This window comes from Phyllostomus hastatus, unplaced genomic scaffold, assembly GCF_019186645.2.
Source record: "Phyllostomus hastatus isolate PE091 unplaced genomic scaffold, TTU_PhHast_1.1 phas_scaffold_93, whole genome shotgun sequence".
Lineage (NCBI taxonomy): Eukaryota > Metazoa > Chordata > Mammalia > Chiroptera > Phyllostomidae > Phyllostomus > Phyllostomus hastatus.
This window is the reverse complement of record NW_025334042.1, coordinates 6,040,448-6,065,482: the sequence shown is the minus strand read 5'-3', so window position 1 is coordinate 6,065,482 and position 25,035 is coordinate 6,040,448. Positions and strand designations below refer to the sequence as shown.

The following is a 25,035-nucleotide window of genomic DNA, read 5'->3' as shown; positions in this document are numbered from 1 at the left end:
AGACCTCATCTACCATGTCAACCTTAAACCTTCACGTTCTGACCCACTTCATTGTTTCTGGTAGTTTGGGTGAATGCTTTTATTTTATTATTATTATTATTATTTTGTTGTTGTTTTTTGTCTCTGTCCTTCTTTGCTCATCTTTGCCAGCAGGAGGCTCTGTACTCTTACTCCAAGAGTTCACCCTACCACTCTGGATTTTTGCTCTTTTTCTAAGAGAGCTGCCCCTCTCCATCGCAGCACTGGCAAAAGTAGTTATTAATTCCTCTACCCTAGCATCTAGATTTTAAAGACGATGCCTGATTTTCTAATGCCAATATTCATAAATACTTTATAATTAAATAATAAATCCCTTCTGGCTTCCCTAAATGCTGGGTTCTAGATTATTAAAAATGGAAATAAGCCTGAACTTCCTATCAGCCTTTGTCTATGGAGTTTTAACAAATTGTAGTACTCTGAACTAAATTTAGTAGGTGTAAAATATGCTTGTTTGAAATATTCATATGCTGTCTTCTGTTTACCTAATAAGAGATATATAACTTCAGCTCATTTCTCTGGCAAATCACTTGTCAAAAGTGTGAGTACTCTTCTGGCAAATAGTCCTCATGTCTGCCACTGTTTCTCAATGAAATGCAAAAAGGAAAAGAGATTCCCCCTTCCACATATAAGAAAATCATCTAGGGGTGACTATAGTAATTGTCCACATCCTCTGTTCACTGAGCACTCTTTGCTTAATGATTACGCAAAGTGTCAGTGCTGCAGAATGAAACCACATTCAGGTGAGGATGGCCCCATGACTTCCATACAAGCTTGAAGGTTGAGGTCATCTGTCATCAATGTGGAACATTTCATCTCCTGCTCTAGCCTTCCATTAGCACCCCTAACACTTTGTCAAAGAAGGAGCCACCTCTACGAACTATCCACACCAATTTAGTTGCAGTTGTGAAGAATACAGTTCAAAAAGATATATTTTGGTTCCCAGTCAGGACACGTGCTAGGGTTTCAGGCCAGGCCCCTAGTTGGGGGCGTGTGAGAGGCAACCACACATCGATGTCTCCCTCTCTCCCTCCTTTCCCCTCCTCTAAAAATAAATTAATAAAATATATTTTTTAAAAAGATATAATGTTGCATCCTCCTGTTCACCTGGTTACATATTTTAAATGGTAGGTCTTACAGAACAATACTCCATGTTGTGCTTCTGCAGAAAGTAGCAAGATCTATCACATAAACAAAGTAGATTGTACACATAATTCACTGCATTTCTCTACCTAGAATACTTTTTTTCACAGCTGCTGAAAAAATCTATTTTTCTATACCTTTAAGCGCCACCATGATTCCCAACAACCGACCAGTTCCCATAGAAGCCATAAGCTACTAGGGAAAGCCTGCAGGCAACTCTCCTATCTGCCAAAAGGCTATATGCTTTTATTGCTACTGAACACCAAGAAAATATACTGAGTAGAGGATGTGGCCTAATTGTTTTTCTTGTGTAAACATATCACCTGCCCAGGCTAAAGCTGAGATGGCTAGAGATGGGGTTCCTCCAGGTCTTAAAAAACATTGACCTCATGGCCTACTCTACCAGAGAGAACACATTGTATTACAAGTGACAGAAAATCCAATTTGAAATGATTTAAATAATGAAGGCAAATTGATAGCTCATGATCTGTAACTCAAAGATTCAGTGTCAAGTCCTGGCTGGTGTGGCTCAGTTGGTGAGAATATTGTCCTATAACCGAAGGGTTGTGGGTTTGATACCCAGTCTATCTTCCTTCCTCTCTCTTTAAAAGAACAATGATAAAATGTCCTCTGGTGAGGATTAAAAAAGGTATTTTATTTTATTTTATTTTATTTTATTTTATTTTTTTTGAAGATTCAGAGTGAGGGCTGGCTATAAAGGCTTTGAACCTGCAGCACAAACCAGCGCGTCAAGGACTGGGTTTCTGTCCCTCTCTGCACTCAGTGTTGGCTTCATCCTCAGTCTCTCCACTCAGGGTGGCTCCAGGATCTTCTCACAACAACAGAACAACGGCTGCAGCAGTCTCAGCACATCCTGTCACACCACACCACCCAAGCAGACGCAAGTAGTTCCTAAAGAACCAAGAGGCTTCAGCAAACATTCCTTGGGGCTCATTGGCTGTGAGTAAGACGTGTGAACCATCTCTGAACAAAGAACTGGTTTTTAGGACATGAGATTGTAGTTTTCTTCCCCAAAAATAATCAAGATGAGAAATGAACTTTGGGTATTGAAAACGACGTTCATAAAACCTTCCCACCCATGTGCACTCATCCTATCTCTCACAACTCCCCAGGCTTCCTGACACCAGTGAAAGAAACCTCTGCTTATCTAAACTGATGTAATTTTTCTGTTTTAAACTCAGAGGACCACTTTCCCTAGGTTATCTCAGCTACTACGAAGTCCTTAAATATCATCCACGAGCCTTCAGGTCTGACCTTTGTCCTGAATGTTACAGAGATATGCTCAACTCTCTGATAGATACCTATATTTATTTTACTCAAAAGCACTCTTCTTTTTTTTAAAAAAAAGAATCTTTATCTTTTAGAAATACATGCTAAAATGTTAACAGAAGAAATGATTTATTTGAAATTTGCTTCAATATTCTCCAGTGGAAAGAATGTGGAGGATGTGGGTTCAGAAGTGTAAATCAGATAGGTGAAATTGCGGTTGTTAAAGCTGTAGGTGAGTACACACACAATTACTATATTATTATTTCTCCCTTTGTGTACATTTGACATTTTCCATAAGAATTTTTAAAGGCACCTTAAACTCAACATGTTTGTGAAATTAAGATATATTCAGCCACACTATGTAAATTTCACCACATAAATAAAGACTTAAAATAATACTGACTTTACAAGACAAAAGGTATTTCTCTTTCATGTAAAAGTCTAATATATCCCTCTACAGTGTCAGGGGCCCAAGTTCCTTCTATCTTGTTGTCCCACTGCTCCTATGGTGCTCTCTTGGTCTCCAAGGTCCCAGGTGACTTAATATCATGTCACATTTTGACCAGAAAGAAGGAAAAGAGGAAAGGAGTATGCCACTCCCTTTAAGAGTGCAGCCCAATCCTGGCTGGTGCGGCTCAGTGAATTCAGTGTTGGCCTGCTAACAAAAGGGTCCCTGATTCAATTCCCAGTTGGGGCACATGCCTGTCTGGGTTGCAGGCCAGTTCCCCAGTAGGCGATGTGTGAGAGGCAACCATTCATTGATGTTCCTCTTCCTCTCTTTCTCCCTCCCTTCCCTTATCTCTAGAAAAATAAATAAAAATCTTTAAAGAAAAAAATAAAGAGTACAGGCCAGAAGTCACAAACATCACTTTCACTCAGATCCCATTGCCTAGGGCTTGATATGTGAATTATCCATTTGCAAGCAAGGCTGGGAACTATATCGGCTTTCTGGGTAACCATGTGCCAAACTAAAGACTTCTAATAATGAGAAAGAGGAGAAGAGATATTGAGGGGCAACTTTCAGTCTCTGGCCCATGTTGCCCTTCCAGGTACCCAAATATCACGTGCATACTTCTTCCCATGCATTTGTTTCCTCTCTGGAAGCAGAAACCACCAAAGTCCCATCTAGTTTCTGCATTCACCTCAAAGTTCACAATCTCGCCCTGGCTGGTGTAGCTCAGTGGATTGAGTGCGAGCTGCGAACCAAAGCATTGCAGGTTCGATTCCCAGTCAGGGTACATGCCTGGGTTGCAGGCCATGACCCTCAGCAACCGCACACTGATGTTTCTCTCTCTCTCTCTCTCTCTCTCTCTCTCTCTCTCTCTCTTTCTCCTCCTCCCTCCATTACCTCTCTAAAAATAAATAAAATCTTAAAAAGAAATGAAAGTTCACAATCTCTGATTAATTCTCAGTCCTCTTTATGAGAGCCACATATCATTCCTCATTGTCTGATAGCCTATAAACTAAAAGACAAGTTATCTAGCTCAAATCTTCCTGTTAGAAATTGTACAGCAGGAATGGAGTAGCGCTCGCGCACACACACACACACACACACACACACACACACACTATCTATCTATCTGTAAAAGAGAAGAATGAGAAAAACACAGCAGCCTCTGATTCACAGCAATCATCCAGACCTGTGGAGCAGTAATTGCAAAGATTCCCTACCCTGGTGGTAGAGTAAGTCCCTAGGTCATCCAGTCTGGCAGGTGCCATTCTAGCCGCCTGGCAGTCAGCGGGTGTGGGAAGTGGAGACCTCTCTCCCAAATCCTTGCCCCTTCCTCTCCAGGACCCCACATTTTGTCCTATGGCCACATCTGAAACAGGCTTTGTAGAATGTGCCCTACTTGGGGTTGTTTAGTTTTCAGAAGGGACTTCTGTGTTACAGGCTTGAGGGCCTTTGTGCAGGTCATCATACAACCAAAGATCTCCTCTGGACATTTTTTAAGTCTCAAGCCTGAACTTTTATGGAAAAGGCATGAAGCAGATTCTTCAGAAAAGAACACAGCTCTGCCAACACTTTGATTTTAGGCCACTGAGGTCCATTTCAGACTTCTGTCCTCCAGAACTATAAGACAATAAATCTGTATTGTTTCAGTCCACTAGGTGTGTGGTAATTTGTTACAGCAGCCATAGGAAACTAATACAAGAACCTTCTACTTGTTAATATAGGAAAGCCGTAATACTACTGAACCCAAAGAAGGAGGTATGTTGGAGGGGTGGGAAGAGGGCACGTCGGTGAGAGCTCTGCTCCTGACTTTTTGAACACACGGCCTTGTGCTGCATAAAGGTAAATGCTATCAAGCCAGCAATAAGAGCTTCCAGCCAGCTACATGGTCAGGCCCAGGCCAAGACTCTTCACCAAATCTATCTTTTTCTGCAGTCTTGTATCCCTGGCTTTCCCATTCCTGGCACAATTCTCTGGCTTCTAACACCTGCCTCTGCCCTTCTCCCTCAGTGTGTAGATTCAGAATTCTCTCCCCCACCTCACTCGGCCCAGCTCTCCATGGAACTCTGGGCTTGGCATTCTCCCTTGACTCCCGTGACAAGCTTCAGGCAACAGACCTTTCCACCCGCCCAGCTGGTCCTTATGACTAAGGGAAGCAGGGACTTAGGGAAGAACAATGTTGTGGTTGGGGGATCATGTCACCAAAGACTCAGCATCAAATAAATTGCAGGTTTGACCCATGAAATATTTGAAAAGCAAAGAGAACTAGAAACGTCTATAACACCTGAAAATTGTAATAAGCTGCTCAGGTCTTATAAGACAGAAATAAATGTCCTATATGCATAGATTTCCTGAGAAGACATTACACTATGAAAATTATAATCAGCACATTTAATTCAACATTATTAAATCATAAATTCAATATACTCAGGGAAAATATGCTAATTACATAAATATTAATTACTAATCAGACATTGAATTAATGCTTTACAGACACCTCCCTTGTATTTAGAATAACTTAAAGGGAAAATCTAGGGAACTCAAGTCTTATTAAAAAATTATTCTGAGCCCTGGCTGGTGTGGCTCAGTGGATTGACTGCTGGCCTGCAAATGAAAGGGTCCCTGATTCTATTCTCCATCAGGGAACATGACTGGGTTGTGCGCCAAGTCCCAGTAGGGGGTGTGCAAAAGACAACCACACATTGATATTCCTCTTCCTCTCTTTCTCCCTCTCTTCCCCCTCTCTAAAAATAAATAAATACAATCTTTTAAAAAAATTCTGAAAAATGATCATTTGCAGCATCTATACATGAAAAATTGTGAACAAGTTAAATATTCAAGAATAGAGCAATAGCTAAGTTAGTTATCATAGACAAAATATTATTTGATTATTCATATTTATCTTTAAGAAAAATCTTAATGACACATTGCTTATTTTATAGTAAATGAAAAAGGCAAGAGAGAAGATGAAACAATACGATTTCAACTCTATAAAATTCTGCATTAAGAAATATTAGGGTAAAGTCACACAGTGGATAATTTATGTGCATTGAAATGATACAAAGGAATACGTATCAATATAGAAAGATATTTACATTGTATCCTTGGGTGAAAAGGGGACATCTATTATGATGTCAGTTTTATTTTTAACTTTTTATTTATTGATTTTAGAGGGAGAGGAAAGGAGAGAGCAAGAAATACCAATTTGTTGTTCCACTTATTTATGTATTATTCATTGGTTGATACTTTTATGTGTCCTGACCAGGGATCAAAACCACAACCTTGGCATATTGTGATGATGCTCTAACCAACTGAGCTACCCCAGCCAGGGCTCACTGAATCCTTTATACAACTAAGGCAGCCTGACAGATTCTATGAGAACATAAAGATGAGAAAATGTGGTTGTTATTCACAGTATAATAGTGTGATATAAGGGTTTATAATCATCATCATCATCATCACTATCATCACCTATGTTCTTTACCTCAGGCCTGCTTGCTTACAACGTCAGTCATAACACTGTTGGAGCCTAGTGCAGAGACAGCTTGTATTTTCACCGTAGGTAATTCCACTCCCAGATCCATGTATTTGAGGTTGTTTCTATTTATTTATTTATTTATTCATTCATTCATTTATTTATTTCTTGAGGGTACATTTATTAAAGCTGGGGACAGTGAAACAAGAAGCGCTTAGGAGAGAAGAAGCAACAGCAGAGAGCCTCGTTGGGACAGCTTCGGCTCACCGAGAAGTCAGAGAAAATGAGGCCTTGGAGACAGGGTCAGAGGGGTAGCCAGGGATGAGCTGCAGCTGCCCATTGCTCCCCTGTTTGCAAGTCTTGTGGGACCCCTTAGAGTTTAAGAAATGCATGCCTGTAGGGGAGGGAGAGGGGGAAGGGAAACATACTAGCTTGCTCCCAGAGTGCCATCTGAAATTGTTTGTTTAAAAAGGAGACAGCATAGAGAAAAATGAGTGAGTAGCAGGATTAGCTTTATTTTAGGAGAGCCCATGAAAATGACATGGAGTTGGGGATACAGTAGCTTGCTCAGACCTCTTGCTCCACAATAGCTTACCTAGCTCTTGAGATGAAACATTCCTTTGACTTTGATTGATGAAGTGACATTTTATAAAAATTTGTATGTGCTATTGAACAATTTAATCACTTTATTGGCCATGTAGAAACTTAACACAGAATTAACTAATACCATGTTTTGTCGTGTATAATGTGCACTTATTTTGCCCAAATATTTGAGGGGAAAATAAACGTGCATTTTATACATGTGTAGTATTAATCCTGTATCTATATAAATGTTTTTAATTCTTTTACTTATGCTTATGCATTAAAAATGTAACTCTAGAAAGCAATAACAATATCTGTATACAAAATAATACCCTGGAATATGATAACTGGCTTTGTTTCTAAATATAAATAGAAAAAAATTAAATTAAAAAATTAAAACAAAAGATTTTTTTCCTGATAGTTTGAGCCAGAAATGTGGGTGCACGTTACATGGCAAAATACACGGTATGTATACCTTGCTGTCATTACTGTTTATCTCTGCAGCATGATCCTGACTCAGTGTGCCTCCTTTGGTTTCTGCCGGTTTTCCAAACTTAGTTCTCAAATCTTTTCGTAAGTTTTGTGAATTCACTGATATTCTCACCATACATTTTCTTATTGTTTACATGAATTTGAGTCTTGTTTCTATTACTTGCAGCTGAATCCATCCTAAATGTCTACTAAGATGAACCTATAAATTTGTCAATGTTCAACCATTTTAGACCTATAAAATTTTAATTTTATATTGTTCAGTCTAACAGAATTTGGTAGTAGGAACTGCAATACCTAAAATGTGGAACTGATTGATTCAAGGAAGAGCAGGAGAGGGTGTAATGCCCCACTTTTCTGAGCCTGCAAAGAAGTCTTTCTTATTTAGCAAAACAGAATAGTTGTCAATTGTTAATCAATCAATTATCATTGAAGTAGATAGAGTGTATAAATATATTTATTGGGATATAGAAAGATACTTGATAGTGTACTTTTACATTTTTAGCTAAAAATTAAAGAATTAAACTTAACTAATATTTATGGATGAACTGATATTAGTGTCCTCACTCAATTCGTATGTCAAATAGTTTTATGTCACTAAGGTTTATGGCAGACATGAATTTGGGTTTTCTGAGGCTTGATACACCTATATTTTGGGAGCTTTCTGAAAGAAAAAGAAAAAAATTATGAATACAGAATAAGGTATGAAAGCAAATTGTTATATGAAGAAAAGAAACAGGAATTTAAATTTCCTGTGATTTTCTCATAAACAGAAAAATCATTATTTAGTGTATTCCTGCCAGCAGAGACTTCTTTTTTGACTTGGGCATCAATGAGAAGCATATCTTCTACTAGCAATTTTTCCTGTCTCTTTAGACTAATTTTCTAAAGAATAGTATCTGATTTCAGACACCATTCAGTGATTTCAAACTTTGTTTCTCTTCCACTTCTTATATCTAGTGCCTAGCATAGTTGAACTCACTGAGGTCACGATGTGACCTCCGGCCTTGCATCTTTGTATCGCAGAAGCTACGAGTCATCCAGTGGCAGTAAAAATATTCCTAGAAAGCATTCCTATACCAAATGGCTAACAATAACTTCCACATAAGTACTTTCCCTTAAACCCATATTAAATGTACACCTCATTCAACTTCCACTTAGATTCAAAAAGATGCTTGCCTGGTGCACTTCTACCCCCAACTGACATGAGGCAGGGGTGCATGACAGAGAAGAAGGTGGAGTGGAAAGGAACAGTGGTCTCAAACCAATTGTGCAAGTAGCCCCTGAAGTGGGGGCTTTGAATCATTAGCTTCTTTCACTTCCCACATAATCCCCCTTGTTGGGTGATCCAGAAAAAAAGAGAGGGACTTCTTCCCCAATGGAGAGGATTTTAAAGGGAGTCCCTCAAACAGGAACCTAACATACTTTACTTGTAGTGTATTATTATGATACATGACAGTTTATGAGAGCCCAGTTACACAGAATTAAAAATCTACTTTCTAGCCCTGGCTGGTGTAGCTCAGTGAATTGAGCATGGGCTGTAAACCAAAGGATCACTGGTTTGATTCCCAGTCAGGGCACATGCCTGGGTTGCAGACTAGGTCCCCAGTAGGGGGTGCACGAGAGGCAACCACACATTGATGTTTCTCTCCCTCTCTTTCACCTTCCCTTCCTCTCTCTCTAAAAATAAATAAATATATTTTTTTAAATCTATTTTCTAGCTTTAAGTTAGCTAGCCATCACAAAATGCCCAAGTGTCTTAAAAAAGTATCCTGAGAAACCCTCGTTCACCACTAATAGTAATAATGTAAGTACAAATGAAAGAAAAGAAAACAGCAGAGCCAACATTTGTATCCTTCTAGTACGAATTCTTGTCAGCCCCATAATAAGATGAAAACAATGACAATGTAATCAGATCTGACAAGAGTTGGCCCCAAAATTCCAAGAAGACTATTTGAAATATGCATTTATGTGCACTAATGATGATATGAGGTTATGAGTAGCAAGACATTTAAAATTCTTGCTTATTGCCCTGGCTGGTGTTGCTCAGTGAATTGAGCGCAGGCTGTGAACCAAAGGGCTGCTGGTTTGATTCCCAGTCAGGGCACATGCCTGGGTTGCAGGCCAGGTCCCTAGTGGGGGCCATTAGAGAGGCAGCCACACATGACATTTCTCTTCCTTTCTTTCTCCTTCCCTTCCCTCTCTCTAAAAATAAATTTAAAAAATTTTTTTAAATCTTGCTTATTTCATTATATAAAATGTTATATTTGTATGTATATTCATGATATATAAAATGGGAATATGAAATGCCTTAATAAAATGTTTTGTATTTACATATATTATGATTGCATGTGTATAAATTTTATACTAATAGAGGTGAGAGTTTTTAAAAGTCTGGGGACCACATGGCTAAAGTATGGCCTGTGATACCTTAGAACCAAAGTCATGTTCCTACAGTGATTATGACATTTATTTATTTGGAGTAAGTTAGTATGACAGCATGTGTTAAATATTTATGGGTTATGGATTTTCCCCAACCATCAGACTTTTGTCTATGTCATCCAATGAAAGAAATGTGTTAGACAACCTTTACTGTGTCTGCTTAGCTCAAAGCAACCATCTTTCTGTGACAATTTTCCACCCTTTCCAAACTCGAGTAGAATTTGCAAGCCCAGTTTTTACTCTGTGATCCTGCCCCCTTAGACAAACTTGATTGGACGAGTAGACTTTTATAAAAACTGAGGTAAACAGTTGCTTTCTCTTTAGATTTTGTAATTTAAACTGAAATACATGGCCATTTTCTTGAATGGTGGTGATTTAAACTCTGGAGCAGAGCTATGTTGCACAGCTATGTGCACAGAGAGAAATAGTTCCTTTATGCGGAGAAGTAGATGTACAGCAAACTTTATTTACCTCCTTTCCAACTCCTTTACTACTCTTCCTAAACATTTGATTTTATATTGTTTGTATTGGAGTGATGCAATTATGGGGTGAGGGTTGCCCAAAACATGTGGGCACCTTCTAGAAGCTGGAAAAGGCAAGAAAATAGATTCTCCTCTAGAGCCTCCAGAAGCAGTGCAGCCCTGCCAATAATTTGATTTTAGCCCACTGATGTCTATTTTGGACTTCTGATCTCTGGAACTGTAAGATAATAAATTTATGTTGTTTCAAGCCACTAAATTTGTGGTAATTTGTTACAGCAACAATATAAAACTAATGCAGGCAGGCTAGAAGGAAGTTCCTCTGCAACAGTTAGCATACAATAGTTAAATTGCTCCCAAGGCACTTGGACTTTCAATTCTATGTAGATTTGAATAATAGAATTTCAGAGCTGAGAGGGACCTTCATGGAGGACTTGAGGTAAAGGATTTCTCCAAGGTTACTAAGCTAGTCAGTTGTAAAGCCAGGACAAAAACCAAGCATCCAATTTTTCATCTATGCACATTAATGACTACAAGATGCCTAACAAAAAGGCTGGTATGTATAAGGTATTCAATACGTGGTAGAGTTTTTGTTGCTGTCATCATTATGATTATGCACTTTTTAAATTTATAATATTTCATTTTTAAACATTGCCAAGTAAGGAGGCACCCTATATTAAAGAACTCAAAATTCAACTGCATAAATTTAAATACCTAATTGCCTTTATTGAACAATTCATGAATTGGGCAGCATCCCATCTACTAAGTAGAAAGTGTGCCAAGGAGCTGTACAAAATGGATGTTTTTTATAGGCAGAAATGGGATAGGTCAAAAAAGTTAAAAGAGTGAATTATTTCAGGCAAGGTCACTTTTCCTTAGTGAAAGGAAGAGGATCTTACCAGGCAGATTACCTCGCTAGTGTTAACCAGAAAATTCCAGACTGACTGGCTTAAAATTCCACTCCTGCAAGAGGCTGAAACTGCAATTAGGTTAGGTATTCAGTCTCGGTAGGACTTACTACAAGTGACTCCATGTGGGGTCTGTTGTTTCTTTTTTATATCTGAGCCAAGCCCTGACTGATGTGGCTCAGTTGGTTGGACATCATTCTGCAGAGAGGAGGGCTGACGGTTTGATTTCCAGTTGGAGTGCATGCCTGGGTTGCAGGTTCGGTCCTCAGTCAGGCTCATGCAAGGAGCAACTGATTGATGTTTCTTTCTCACATCGATGTTTCTCTCCCTCTCTTTCTCCCTCTCTTCCCCTCTCTCTAAAAATAAATAAAAATCTTTAAAAAATACCTGAAACAAAATTCAAAGTGCTCTTGCCCTTGAGGGCATTTTCAGATTCAAACAATATGGTTGAGAGGTTAAGTTGCAATTTTGACATCTAGGGGAACAAAATATGGAGTCTAGGTCCTATCACGTGGGGTGTTTCTGGTAAACCATGGTTTGGGTTGGTCCTCAGAACAACAGGACCCTGGGAGGTAAGGGTGCACCAAACTAAATTAATCATCCTCAAGATTCCCAGTCATATAGATTAGGGTGCTCCTGTTTGCTGGTACTCCCAGATCCTGCCATAAGAAAATGAAAATCCTTTATTAAAGAAAAGTCATAAGTCTCACATTATTTCTTCAATTATGTTGAGCACACAAAGATAGTCAGGTAACAAGACAACATGAGTGAGAACCAGCACAAACAAAACATGACAAATAACTAGAACAAAAACCAACAACAGACTGAATGGGACTTTGGATAGTGAAATTATCAGTGTCCCACAGTGGGTCTGCCTCAGGCCAGCAGATAGTGTATGTGTTCTTGACTTCATGCAGAAAAGATTTCACAATATGAGTCTAAGTTATTTTGAGAGTGTATTTATTAAAGCTGTGGACAGTGAAACAAAGGAATGGCTTAGGGTAGAAGAAGCAACAGGAGAGGGAGCCTAAGTAGTGCTCTGCTTTGGCTTATGTTATATGAAAAAAAGTGAGCCACACTGAGCTGCATGGACTTACTCAGAAGTAAAAGTTACAGTGAAAGAAGTAAGCCCAGGTGAGGCTGCTTTTAGTTCACTGGAAAGTCTAAAATAGAAAAAGCAACAGGAGAGAGCCCAGGCGGTGCTCTACTTTGGCTCTCTAGAAACATGATAGGAAAAAAGTGAGCCATGGCAAGGCTTCTTTTAAAAAGCTTACTGAAAAGTCAGAGAAAATGGCGCCTTGAAGACAAGCTCAAGGGGTAAGCCCAGGAGCAGCTATTGCTGCTTGCTGCTCCCCGCTGCTCCCCGCGTCGCAAGTCTTGTGGGGATCCTTAGAGTTTAGGAGAGAAAAGATACTTGCGTGAGAGGAAAGATATGGAGTGCTCCAAAGAGAGTTTGTGCTGTCTTTGTCTTGAGGGTTTTTCCAAACATACATACTGCAAGAGCAGAAAATCAAAGTCTAAAAAGGAAAAAAAATCTCAAAAGCAGCCTCTCAAAAGCAGCCAGGGAACCCCACCCCCATCCCCTCCCCACCCCCTCCCCACCCCAGACACACAATGAACTTCAAAGAATCAGTCATGCTGCCCTGGCAGAGTTGCTCAGTTGATTAGAGAGTCAAATCCCCTTCTCTGACTCTTCAGTCTTCTTTCACTTGTGATTACTTTAGACCCACCAGGAAAAACAAGGATAATCTCCTTACTTCAATATCCTTAACTGAATCATATCTGAAAAATCCATTTTGCATTGTAAGGTAGCATATTCACAGGTTCTGAGGATTGGGATGTAGCCTTCTATGGTGGACCATCATTGTGCCTGCCACATCACTATCCTTTACCATGAGGAGCTCTTCCATAAAGCCCCATTGAAAAAAGGAAATCAGTACAATATTTTTCGAAAGCAGAAAAGGATAGGGCATTTTTGCATTCTACCTCATTTAAAACTGCCATCAACCTTCAACTTTGGCGAGGTAAATATTGTTACCCTGATTTTAAGGTTCTGAGATTGAACATGAGAGAAATTAGGTAACTTGACTGACGTCATCTAGCTGGTAAGTGTCTTACTAGAAGTCTGTATCCACATCACCAGATTGGTCTTCGTGACTCCCGCAAAGGTTTTTCCACCATATCCAGAACAGATATTGCTTGGCTTATCAATGTATGAATGCTTTCTGGCCAGTCTGGAGCTTAGGAAACACACTTTAATTCGGTGGAAAAGAAATAATGAAGAAAGGTTTCAAACTGGGAGACACCTTTGAATCAAGCATTGGTGGTAACAGCTCTTCTCTTATCGACCACGTGACTCCGGTTAAATTCCATCCATTCTATGAGGCCTCAGTATCCTCATCTGTAAGTTCAAATGTATGGACCTAATAACACCCTTTTCAGTGTTATCCCCGTCCCCCGCCCCCACTGCGGCGGGAAGGGGCATTCTATGATTCTATGAGAGAAGCCCCTTGCCTCAAGATGCCTCCACCTTGTTGGGTGGGCTCTAGTATGATTGCATTCGAGTTAGAGGCATCTGAACTATTCCAAAGAAAACCAACTGCAGATCTAGGGAGGAAAAAAATGAGAGGCAATGAACAAGTAAGAGGAGATGAAAAAGACGACGCAGGCGGCGGGCGGAGCTGTAAACAGAAATAGAATGCAAATAACCTAAGTAGCATGCAAATAACTCAATATCACCATAACGGCTATCTAGAGTCTACAGGGCAAATGAAACCCTGTCGGTGTCGGAACGAGGATGCAGGGGTAAGTAGACATTGTTCCTCTCGAGGCGGTCACAGAATGCTGGGCTACACTGTGTATTTAATGGGGGACATGGAACTCCCGCCTTTCTAGAAGCCCTAGCTGTGAGAAATGTAAGAAAAGCTATGAAATGAAAATATACAAGACGTATGAGTGCGCCAGGGGCAGCGAGGAAACAGTTTGTGAAAACAACTGGGACGCCCCCTGCTCCCGCACCGTTCTCCCAAGGCCTAACTCAGTCACACAAAAGAAACCGCCTGCGCCCTCGCCCTCAGGGAGGTAGCTTCTCCTCTCAGCCCGCCTAGACGTTCCGCTGCTGAGGCGACCTACGCCCCCCAACCTCGCGTCGCCCAGGCGCCCCCGCCTCATCACCCCTCCCCGCTCGGTGCCTCGGAAGTGACGCAGCGTGCCCCGCCCCCGCCGCTAGATCGGCTGCTGCTGCCGCTGCGGGCGGACCTGCAGGAGGCGGCAGCGGCGGCGGTGGCGGCGGCCGAGGCCGAGGGAAGATGGCGGACGGCGTGGACCACATAGACATTTACGCTGATGTGGGCGAAGAGTTCAACCAGGTACGTGAGGGCCCGGGCCCACGCCGCCGAAGCGGGCGGTGCTGCGGCACAGGAGCTCACTTGGGCCCACCGAGGGCTGCGAGCCGGTGCGGCTGCAGACCGTGCGCCTCTGCCGTCGGAGGGCCGTGCCGCCCGACCCCTGCGCGGCGACCTCCCCGCCCCGGCCTCTCGTTCAACCGCGTCGTTTTGTGGGCCGCGGGCGGTGCGGGCCGCCGCGGGGCCGTGAGCGCGGATGCGGTGCCCAGTGTCGCCGCCGCTGGCCGCAGTGGCCCCGCCGCTGGCTCCTCCCTCGCCGCCGCCTTGCTGCTCCCCATTGTTGGCGGCGGCCGACGGGCGCTTCCCGCCGCGCTAGGCCCGGGCGGTGGGGCCGCGTGTGCGCGGCGGGATGAACGGGCCGCCGCCGCGCCCCGTCCTCCGCCGCGGGTTGAGGAGGAAGCCCGGCGAGGCGCGCGCCATCCGCAGCCTCTTCCCCGGCCGGGCCGCTCGGGCTCCGATTCCTCTGCGCTCCATTTTGTCTTTCTGTCCGCGCACGGTCGCCGCATGGAAGGCCGCGTTCACGGCCCTTTGTAACCCGCGCGCCGGGTTTCCCTGGGCTCTCTCGCTGTTTGCGACAAGCTTCGGCGTGGCGCCTTCCCCTTCCTTAACATTTTCTTACGGCGTCTTAGATGTGAGCGCGTTTGCAACAAGTCCTTTGACTTTTGGACCCACAGGTCGTGTTAAAAGTCGGTGTGCTGGCTGTGCCTCGGTGGTGCAGGGCTTGCGGTGCCTTTGAGGCCCAATCCATTCTTGGCCTTTTTGATGGAAATACCTGGGAAGATAGGTGGTCTGGGCCAAAAGGAAGACTTGGAAGCAGAATGGTTGGATGGAACAAAAAAGATGGTAGCTCAACTAGAGATCAGAGGAGTGATTAAAGTAAAGAACGTTTGCCCGAAATTCTTATGATACCGTCTAAAAATAAAGGGTTATATATATGACTTGATTTTTAAAAGCAAAATGCTCAGTGTCCTGGAAGGGATCTGCTTTAAGTTTTGGAAGGTTAGAGAAAGTGAGAGTGCAAGGTTTTCCCGGTCATCTCACAGGCCACAGTTGGCCTAGAACCAGCCGCCGCGTTATGTTGGGCATCCTCGTAAAGGTCTTACTTGTGACCAGAGTAGTGCTGTTTAAGCTCTGAGCCTGCCCTTCACGTCTTCAGTGACTTTTATGTAGTAACACCTTTTAAAAATCAAGTTGTGCCTAAAACTAGTCCACCAAAAAGCTTTGTGTGTATATATATATATATCCCCCCAGGTCTGTATGAGAAACTTAATAAAATTCTACCGGTTAATTGTGTTTCTTTTCTCCCTTCATTAGGATCTTTTGTGTGACTAGGGGCTTGAGTTAGTTTTTTTTTTATTTGGGAAAGCTAGAAAGCCTTATCGTTCTCTTTTTCAGGAAAGCCTTTGTGGCCCTGGTTTCAACATTAGAAAAGAAAAATTTTTTTAGTTAGCTTTCACTATTTCCTACTCTATTAAAGACCGAGTATGCCTAAATGTAACTCATTGTAATCAAACGTAAGGTTTTAAAATCTTTGTTCTTTTTATTGTGCTTGTATTTGGAATATATGGTGCCTTAGTTATGTCAGTGACAAGCTAGAAAATCATGTGGAGTGCTGCACAGTCAGATCTAATGCTCTTAAGGCCAATGAAGACCTCCAGGAATTTTTTTTTCCTTTTATCAAACCAATTCAATATTTCGTCCAAAAGCGGGCCTTACCTGCAACTAAAGGAACAATTAAATGTTCAAGACTGTCTTCCTTAGCTTTTCTTACAAGAGTATATACATTTGCTTTGCTTTTCTACACACAATAAATGAAGAATTGAGGTGCAATTTTAGAACTTGAGCTTTCTTCAGGATCTCTTTGTGAGATGTATTTAAGGCTTTCCCAGGCTTAATTTGGGTGAGCATTTCTCTATTTTGTATTCGAGGATGGAATGATACTTGTTTATCTCTGGTGCTGACTGAGCAGGAGGTAACAAGAGATTAAAATTTTGTGGTCCTGAGGAGCAACTGCTTTATCGGGTTCTTTTAAAACTAGCTTTTTGTTGTTTGTACCTACAGCATTTTATCTCACACATAGTTGTATAATTTTACTAGTAAAATGTTTATACTTTTGAATACTTAATGGGATTAAATAGACACAAAAGGGTAGTTGGTTTTCAAGGTTTATCCTGTTTTTTAATTATTTATTGATTGATTTTTAGAGAGAGAGGAGGGGGAAGGGAGAGAAACATTGATTTGTTGCTCTACTTAATTATGCATTCACTGGTTGATTCTTGTAGGTGTTCTGACTGGGGAAGCCAGCCTGCAACCTTGGTGTATCAGGAGGACACTCTTAACTGACTGAGCTACCCTGCCAGGGCTCATCCTGTTTTGTTTTGTTTCTTGTTTTTAATATTAATATTACTGATTTTTTTTCCTGAAATTTTTATCACGAGACAACTACAAAATTATTACTGACTGACTTTGCACTATATTATTAGCTGGTGTCATTGTTTGTATTGTTTGTTGTAGTAAACTGACTTTATTGTAGCTGAGTAAAATGTTTTACTAAATATAACTAGTATTGACTTAGTTTCTAAACTGCTGTGAACATATTAAAAAATCTTTGTTCTTTAATGTGAGCTGCAGTTTTCATTGAATGTGTGTACTTTGAAGTTCTTTGTAGTCTGCCCTGGCTAATGTGGCTCAGTGGATTGAGTGCCGACCTATAAACCAAAGGGTCTTCACCAGTCTGATTCCCAGTCAGCACACATGCCTGGGTTTAGGGCCAGGTCCCCAATAGGGGGCGCACGAGAGGCAACCACACATTGATGTTTTTCTCCCTCTCTTTCTCCCTCCCTTACCCTCTTCTAAAAGTAAATAAATGAAATCTTTAAAAAGTAAAATTAAAAAATCTTTGTGGTCTATGTATTTTCCATTTCTTCTATTTTATTGATTTATTTTCAAAGTTTGATTGATTTTAGAGGGGGGGGGAGAAAGAGAGAGAAAGAAAGAACCCTCTCTTTGTCCACTTAGTTATGCATTCATTGATTCTTTTACCTGCCCTGACCAGGGATCCAACCTGCAACCTTGGCGTATTGCAATGATGCTCTAAGCAGCTGAGCTACCCAGCCAGGGCCTCTTCCATTTTAAATTGTCATACTTTTATGAAGCGTGCGTGCGTGCGTGCGTGTGTGTGTGTGTGTGTGTGTGTTTGTTTTGGAAATGCACAGTATAAACTCATTTCAAAAAGAAAGTTGAAGGGGAGAAAAGGCACAGGGACTGGGCTATTTTTTATGCAAACACTTTAGTTTTTAAATTGAAGGTCTTTGGATGTAACCAAATTGAGAACAGTTGTTCCAGTGGAAGGAGAGTTTGAACTACTTCCAAATCTCTGAATTAACTTGAATTTGGAATTGAGAAGAAAGTGGTTTTGTTTTACCCTTTTAGTGTGTATCAGTTTCATTTGATCTAGGATTTTGTACCCAAATATAGTGTTACTAGCCTAATAGACTTTTATTTTTACTAAACTCAATAAAAAATTTTAGAACTCAGTTCAAAACATTTCTTGAGTTTCTATTATATGCCGACAAGGAAGGATGCAAAGTTTAGATAGAATACACTGTAGTGTGGGTGAGAGGCACCTACATGATTTTAACACTCTTGACAGGTTGTGTATTGTAGAATCCACTTCTTTATGTGTATCTTTACCTGTAGAATTTTTGTGGGCAGCGAAGGGGAAAGTCAACAATTCTATGAACTTCAGGAAAGCTGATACTGTATGCATTGAAGTAGTGTGTGTTTTGCCTGTTGGGGATCAAAAGCTCTGAATGTAGAATTTAGTTAGTGATCTGACAGTAGGTCACTGGTAACAGTGCTGCTTTAGTAATCTGACCACTCAACTTAAAAATGAAACGGTGTGTTGGTAGTAGTCAGGAAAAAATTCATTTGGAAGTTATGGACCCAGACAGCCTCATAAGGTAGCTTGCCTTTATTTCATGAGTCATTCTACTTTATATTTGATCATTATGTATCTGCCCTTGCAAGTTGTCTAGCCAATATTGGGAAATGAGTTTATTAGACATATCAGCGAAACCTTATTTCTGAAAAATTTATATTTAATAGAAAACCCTTTAAGATACAGATGTAAGATTGAGAATTGGGTAGGTAGAGACTGGTTCAGAATCTTGGGTATTTAGGAAAGTTAAAACTCTTACTATTATTATTTTTAAAGATTTTATTTATTTTGAGTGTGGGGAAGGGAGGGAGAGAAACATAGCTGTGTGATGACAGAGGACCATCGATTGATTGGTTGCTCTTGTAACCAAACTCTCAACCCATGCATGTGTCCTGACTGGGAATTGAACCAATGATCTCTTGCTTTGTAGGATGACGCCCAACCAACAGAGTCACACTGGTCAGGCTCTCAGCTCTATTGTTTTTAAGCGTGATCCATTCAGCTGCCTATAAATTGTCTACTTTGTGGTTTATGTGGCATACTTTTAGTAAGAAGTTGGCTTCCTTACTATGAGTTGAGCTTTTTACAGGGATTGCAAACTAATTTTAATATCTATTCAATATAATTAGACAAAATCAGAAGATGATATATTTTCTTTTTTTAAATTTCTATTTATTGATTTTTGAGAGAGAAAAACAGAAACATCGATTTGTTCCACTTATGCATTCATTGATTGCTTCTTGTATTGTGCCCTGACCAGAGAGTGAACCTGCAGCCTTGGCATATCATGATGGTGCTCTAACCAACTGAGATATGTGGCCAGGGAAAAAAATGAATATATTCTTAAAAAATAGATATTAGATTGGGTTATCTGATATTGGATTTTGTGTGCTAGTATTTTTCTTTCTTGATATAGAGTACATTTGTAAATACAAGATGTAACTTTCCCCTCCTTATATTCCTCTAAATGGAAGTGACTGTTAAATTCTTTTGATTTTCTTTCCACCCCCCAGTAGTGGGGTTTTGAAATAAGTGGCCTTTACTGTGCCATTACTGGTAGTATCATATAATGCAAGAATGACATTACTACAATTTTTGGACCAAAAGCAGTGTTGAGCCTGTTGGGGGGAATAAAACATATGGTACAGCTATACTGTGGTCATTCCAACAATGGTTTCAGTATATCAGTGATATTAAAATTTTATAGGAGGTGATTAGGGGAAAATGTGTTTAAAAATAGCTCTTTGGGAGGAGGGCGATGGTGATAATGAAAAATTGTTGAGGAACATTGCTTTAAAAAGGAATTAACAATTTTGATTACTGTCCATGTTATTTTTAAGTGTTTTCTCTGACTTGGCAACAGCTACTTTTGAAGTGCAAAATCTTGAGAGGATGCTTAGCCTTTAGAATGATTGTAATGATTTAGAATGTAGGCAATGAAAAAACATTAGTGGATTTTTAAAACAAACCCTAAGTGCTGTAAATAATTGGAAATTATATATAATGTGCAGCTCTAGTGGTGATTAGCTACTATGAAAAGTAGATAGTTAAGATTGTGCAGCATTTGGTATCTAAAATAATTAGAGGGGTAGTGTTGATATTTTCTTGTTTTTGAATGCCATTAAAATTTCCTAGAGATACTAATTGAAAGTACCTTACATAGTAGAACCTGACATTGTTGACCATTTCTTTTTGACAAAGTAGAAGCCATATTTTTGTTTGTTCAGTAGACTTTCAGAACTCTCTTTATGATACACATTTTGCATAGAATATACATGTTTTCCCTCTTTTTAAAGTGGGAACAAAAGGACATGTATATATTTTTTTAATGTGGAAGATAAGTGTGATATGCTAAAACTGAAAAGGAAGATTACTGATATTACAAAAGAGTAATACGTGCTTTGAGTTGAATTTTTAGTAATGATAACAGATGTATTTAGAGTCATTGATATTTTTCACCACATCCGAATGCATACTGTTGGGGCTAGAAGTACAGGCTGTGGGCTGGGAACCAAACCAAGCTAACCAGCCCACATGGAGATCAAACTCCAGGACCATGGTCTCAATTAGCATGATACTTAAACGAGTTGGTAGTCTAACTACCAAATTGGATGATCCTTAATGTTGGTAGAATCATACCAATGTGGAAAATTGGTTGGTATCAGCATAGGAATTCGTGGGTGGGCAAAAATAGTGATTGTGATTGACCAGGTTAGTGTAGCTGCAGTTACGCTTGTAAGTTATTGTCTACTTAGGTAAATATTTTCCTAGATTTACAAACAATGAAAAATCAAATAATGTATTAATATGTTTAGTGAAAGTAAAAATTTATTATTTTAGTCCTGTTTTAATAGCTCTTGCATTCTTTTTTATTCTCCCTCAGATCATGTATGATGATTGTAGTCTCTGCTGAGGAAATATAACTCCCTTTATATAATAAAAGTAATAATACTTCTTGAGGTACAGAACCCAGTTGCAAAATATTTTAAAGGACCCACTACCCCTTGTGGGAAGCTTTCTAGTGTTTCAAATGTGTGGAACCACTAATTTTTACTATCACTGCAATTTGAGCATGTTACTTTGTTTAACAAAATCTCAGTTCTGAAAGATTATTTTGGTAGTGCTGTATAAACAATTAAATTATGGCATTTAGTGACTTGTGGTCTTAGTTTCTGCCCATTGCTAAAGATGGCTTTGTTCTATGGCTTACCTTGAGATTTTGGGTCCTTCATTAAATGTCTTACATTCTATTTCATAACAAAATTATTATGTAAAGATTCCGTTGTATAATTAGGAAACTGGTTGGCTCTTTTATGCAGATGATTACCTGAAGATGACTTGACAAATTTCAGGTCTCTTTGGCTATGTGTATAAATGGTATTTCTACTAGGTTTTTTTCTTTTCTCTTAAAAAAAAAAAACTTTACTCTGCCTTCATTCTGAGTAACACTATGTTCCTGTGGGGCCCGTAATAATATTTCATTGATCTGTTCACAGTCATATTACAAATGCTGTCTCTGGGTCATTCTCTTTTCATGTGATAGTCCCTAAAACTATTAGCTCCTCTTACTGTGCCATTTATAGACAGCTCCTTTTTAATAATAATAAAAAACTGTATTGATGGGAGGATATGAGCTATGTCTGAATTTTTTGAGTTTGTTGCTTCGTAACTGTGATTGCTTCTGTATTATCTCCAATACAGGATGGGGCAAACATAGGTTTACAGTTTTGAGTGAATTTATTCTTGTATTTCTCTTTATTTATTGTATTATTTTCCATACAAGTAACTGTAAACCTGCTTTTGCCCCCACCCTGTATTCTACATCACAGGAATAAAATAGTTCACATCAATTATAGGTACTTAATGGTGGAAAGGGAGAAAAATGAAAGTAGATTTTCCTCTGATATAGGAAGTTAAGCCAGTGGTCCAGTAATGGTTACCAAAGGCAGTTATAAGTGGTGTTGAGTGTTCTGCCAATCCCTGCATTTCATTTTATTTACCAATTGAACCCTCCTTTTTCATTTTTCTCCTTTATATATATGTTTCTTTTTTGTTTTCCTCTTCTTATTTTGGAATGCAAGTGGCGTCCTCTAGCATTGTTTTAATTCTGCTGGTGACAGTGACAAAGCTTTACTATATCCTTGTTCATGTCCTTTTTCTTTTTTTTTTTTTTAAGATTTTATTCATATACTTTTAGAGAGAAGAAGGGAAGGAAAAAGAGAGGGAGGGAAACATCAATGTGTGGTTGCCTCTTGAGCACCCCACTGGGGACCTATCCTGTAGCAATCTAGGCATGTGCCCTGACCAGGAATCAAAGCCATGACCCTTTGGTTCCCAGGCCGACGTCCTGTTTTTCTTGGTAATTAACTAGATATCTAAAAAGTCAAGCATTAATTCTTTGTTGACTGAGAATAATAAAACTATTGCTAGACACCAATTTGTAGTTTTACTTGTTTTTTATTTATTGTTTCTTTTTCTTGTTCATTTGTTATGACATTTACATTATTTCAATACCCACATTTCATCATTCCTTCCCTACAGCTTAGCTCACTATGCTTTTTTCTAAAACTAATGGATTTCACAGTGCTAGGAAACAAGATCCTGAATACTACAGAAAATAGTAGTTGTGTTTTTCTGCAGTTAAATATTAAAGATTTGTAATGGCCCTGATTTGTTTGTATTTTTGTGTCAGTTTTTTAAAAGCTCATCTATTTGTATTCATTTGCGTACTGTTACTTTCACTTTAAGAATGTTTTATTTTCGAGAAAAGTTTTACATTGTTTTGTCTTCATGTTTTCCCAGAGGAACATGGTTCTCTGTGTTATAATAAATAATGAGAAAATTGGATTTATTGTATAGCCATTTATGGGCACTGTTCAAGAACATATGTGTAGCATGAAGTGAGAAGATTTTTTACTGATATCTTTGGGTCATTGATCTTTTACCAAACTTTTAAAACAAATAATTGAATGAATTTCTAAAAATTAATAGTTGAATGAATTTGTATTCAAATCTGTTTAGTGTAGTAGTCTATTATATCATTTAGAGCATTATTTCTGTATCTCAGGAAGCTGAATATGGTGGGCATGATCAGATAGATTTGTATGACGATGTCATCTCTCCATCGGCAAATAATGGAGATGCCCCAGAAGATCGGGATTACATGGATACTCTCCCACCAACTGTTGGTGATGATGTGGGTAAAGGAGCAGCACCAAATGTTGTCTATACATATACTGGAAAGAGAATTGCATTGTACATTGGAAACCTAACATGGGTAAGTAAACTTACCATATGAATTAGATTATTGGCAATTGATTTTTAACTACTCCAATAGTTAATGTTTTTCTCAAGTTATATAAAAGAACTTGAAGTTACTAGATTGGTTGTTCTGTATGCTTGCTTATGCAGTAAGGAGAGCAATAAAAGTACCTTTAAAACATAGACTCCAGATCTTCTAGTTTTGAATTTTGTAGTCATTCAATTTGTTTTAGTAGAGATACCAATTAAATATAGTTCAACTAGTTTGTCTTCAAGGCAGTTGTTTTCTCCCACTTCCAGACTTCATCTGTTTCAGTTTTACAAAGAAAAAAATGTTCACATAAGGTCTCAAAACCAGAATTCAGAACTATAGGAGAGAAAGAGACACAATTCATATTACAGACTTGTTGAGTTTAATTTCTACTCTTAAATTTGAAATCTGATTTATGGAAATACTGCTGTATACATTATTTTAATTTCAGTTTATGAGACTGCAAGATTAGCGGTTGGCAGTTTCATTAAGTGGATGTTTAATATAACTTGTTAATTTTATTAGCATTAAATTTTAAATACTAAAACAGTCCTATAGAATTTTTATATCTCTACTTGGAAACATGTATATACTGGGAAGTTTAAAAATTGTCTAGTAATCAAAACTTATCTTTTCTCAAAAGGAGACTTGACTTTGGGTGGTGAACACACAGAATAGTATACCAACAATTTTAAAAAAGTTGATTTGAGGGAGAGAAAGAAAGGAACATTGATTTTGTTGTTTCACTTATTTATGCATTCATTTGTTGATTCTCGTAATATGTGCAGTGGCTGGGAATTGAACCTGCAACCTTGCTGTATCCGGATAATGCTCTAACCAACTGAGCTACCTGGCTATGGCGTATTCCAGCTATTTTCAATTGGAGTGCTGCCAGAGTTAAAACATGCAGTACATTACTATTTAGTCAGGGCACTGACCTCTTTTTCCTTAGATTGCTAAGTAAAAAATGACAACAGCCAACACAACAGTAGACTTCTGGTTTGAAAGAATCAGCATTATACCTCCTTTTGTAAGATCAGCAAAAATATTTTTTGGTGTGCCACAAAATTTTAGTCATTAGGTTATTTGTACCATGAGGTGAAAAAGGTTAAAAATTGCTGCAGTGCACACATGATGTATTACAGAATTAACACTTGAAACCTATGTAACTTCATTAACCAATGTTACTCCAATAAATTCAATAAAAATTAAAAAGTTCCTCCTTCTCCACTTTCCTAATAGCATTTTATTTTTAAGTTTTTACATTAAAAAATTAGTTGATCTTCTACCACTCTGACAATTTTATAGTATTGGAGACTGTAGCAGTATAGAATGGTTGTCAAGTAAGGCTTTGAATCTTAGTTCTTCCATTTATTAGTGTGATGTTGGACAAACTCTTTAGCCTTTCTATTGCATATGTAAAATAAGATTAATAGGACTTGTAAGATTGTTTTAAGAGTTAAATATTTGATATAAAATACATGATAGGTACTCAGTACATGTTAGTTTTTTCTTTTTATCTTTTATTTTTTTTTTAATGGGATTTATTTTCCCCAAAAAAAATTGCCTTTAAGAAGAGGAAATGACAAGTGAGATTGATTTTT

At 39.1% G+C, this 25,035-nt stretch overlaps 1 protein-coding gene across 4 annotated transcripts in view; it reads left to right on the top strand.

The window, feature by feature from the left end:
• The first annotated feature begins 14,515 nt into the window (after positions 1-14,515).
• Positions 14,516-25,035, top strand: part of CPSF6 (cleavage and polyadenylation specific factor 6) — a 32,221-nt gene continuing 21,701 nt past the window's right edge. For all 4 annotated transcript variants that reach the window (XM_045829038.1, XM_045829037.1, XM_045829036.1 and 1 more), the window contains exons 1-2: positions 14,516-14,663; positions 23,207-23,416. In XM_045829038.1, the coding sequence (XP_045684994.1) occupies positions 14,604-14,663; positions 23,207-23,416 (270 nt within the window). In that variant the 5' untranslated portion in view covers positions 14,516-14,603. The remainder of the gene's footprint in view (positions 14,664-23,206; positions 23,417-25,035) is intronic.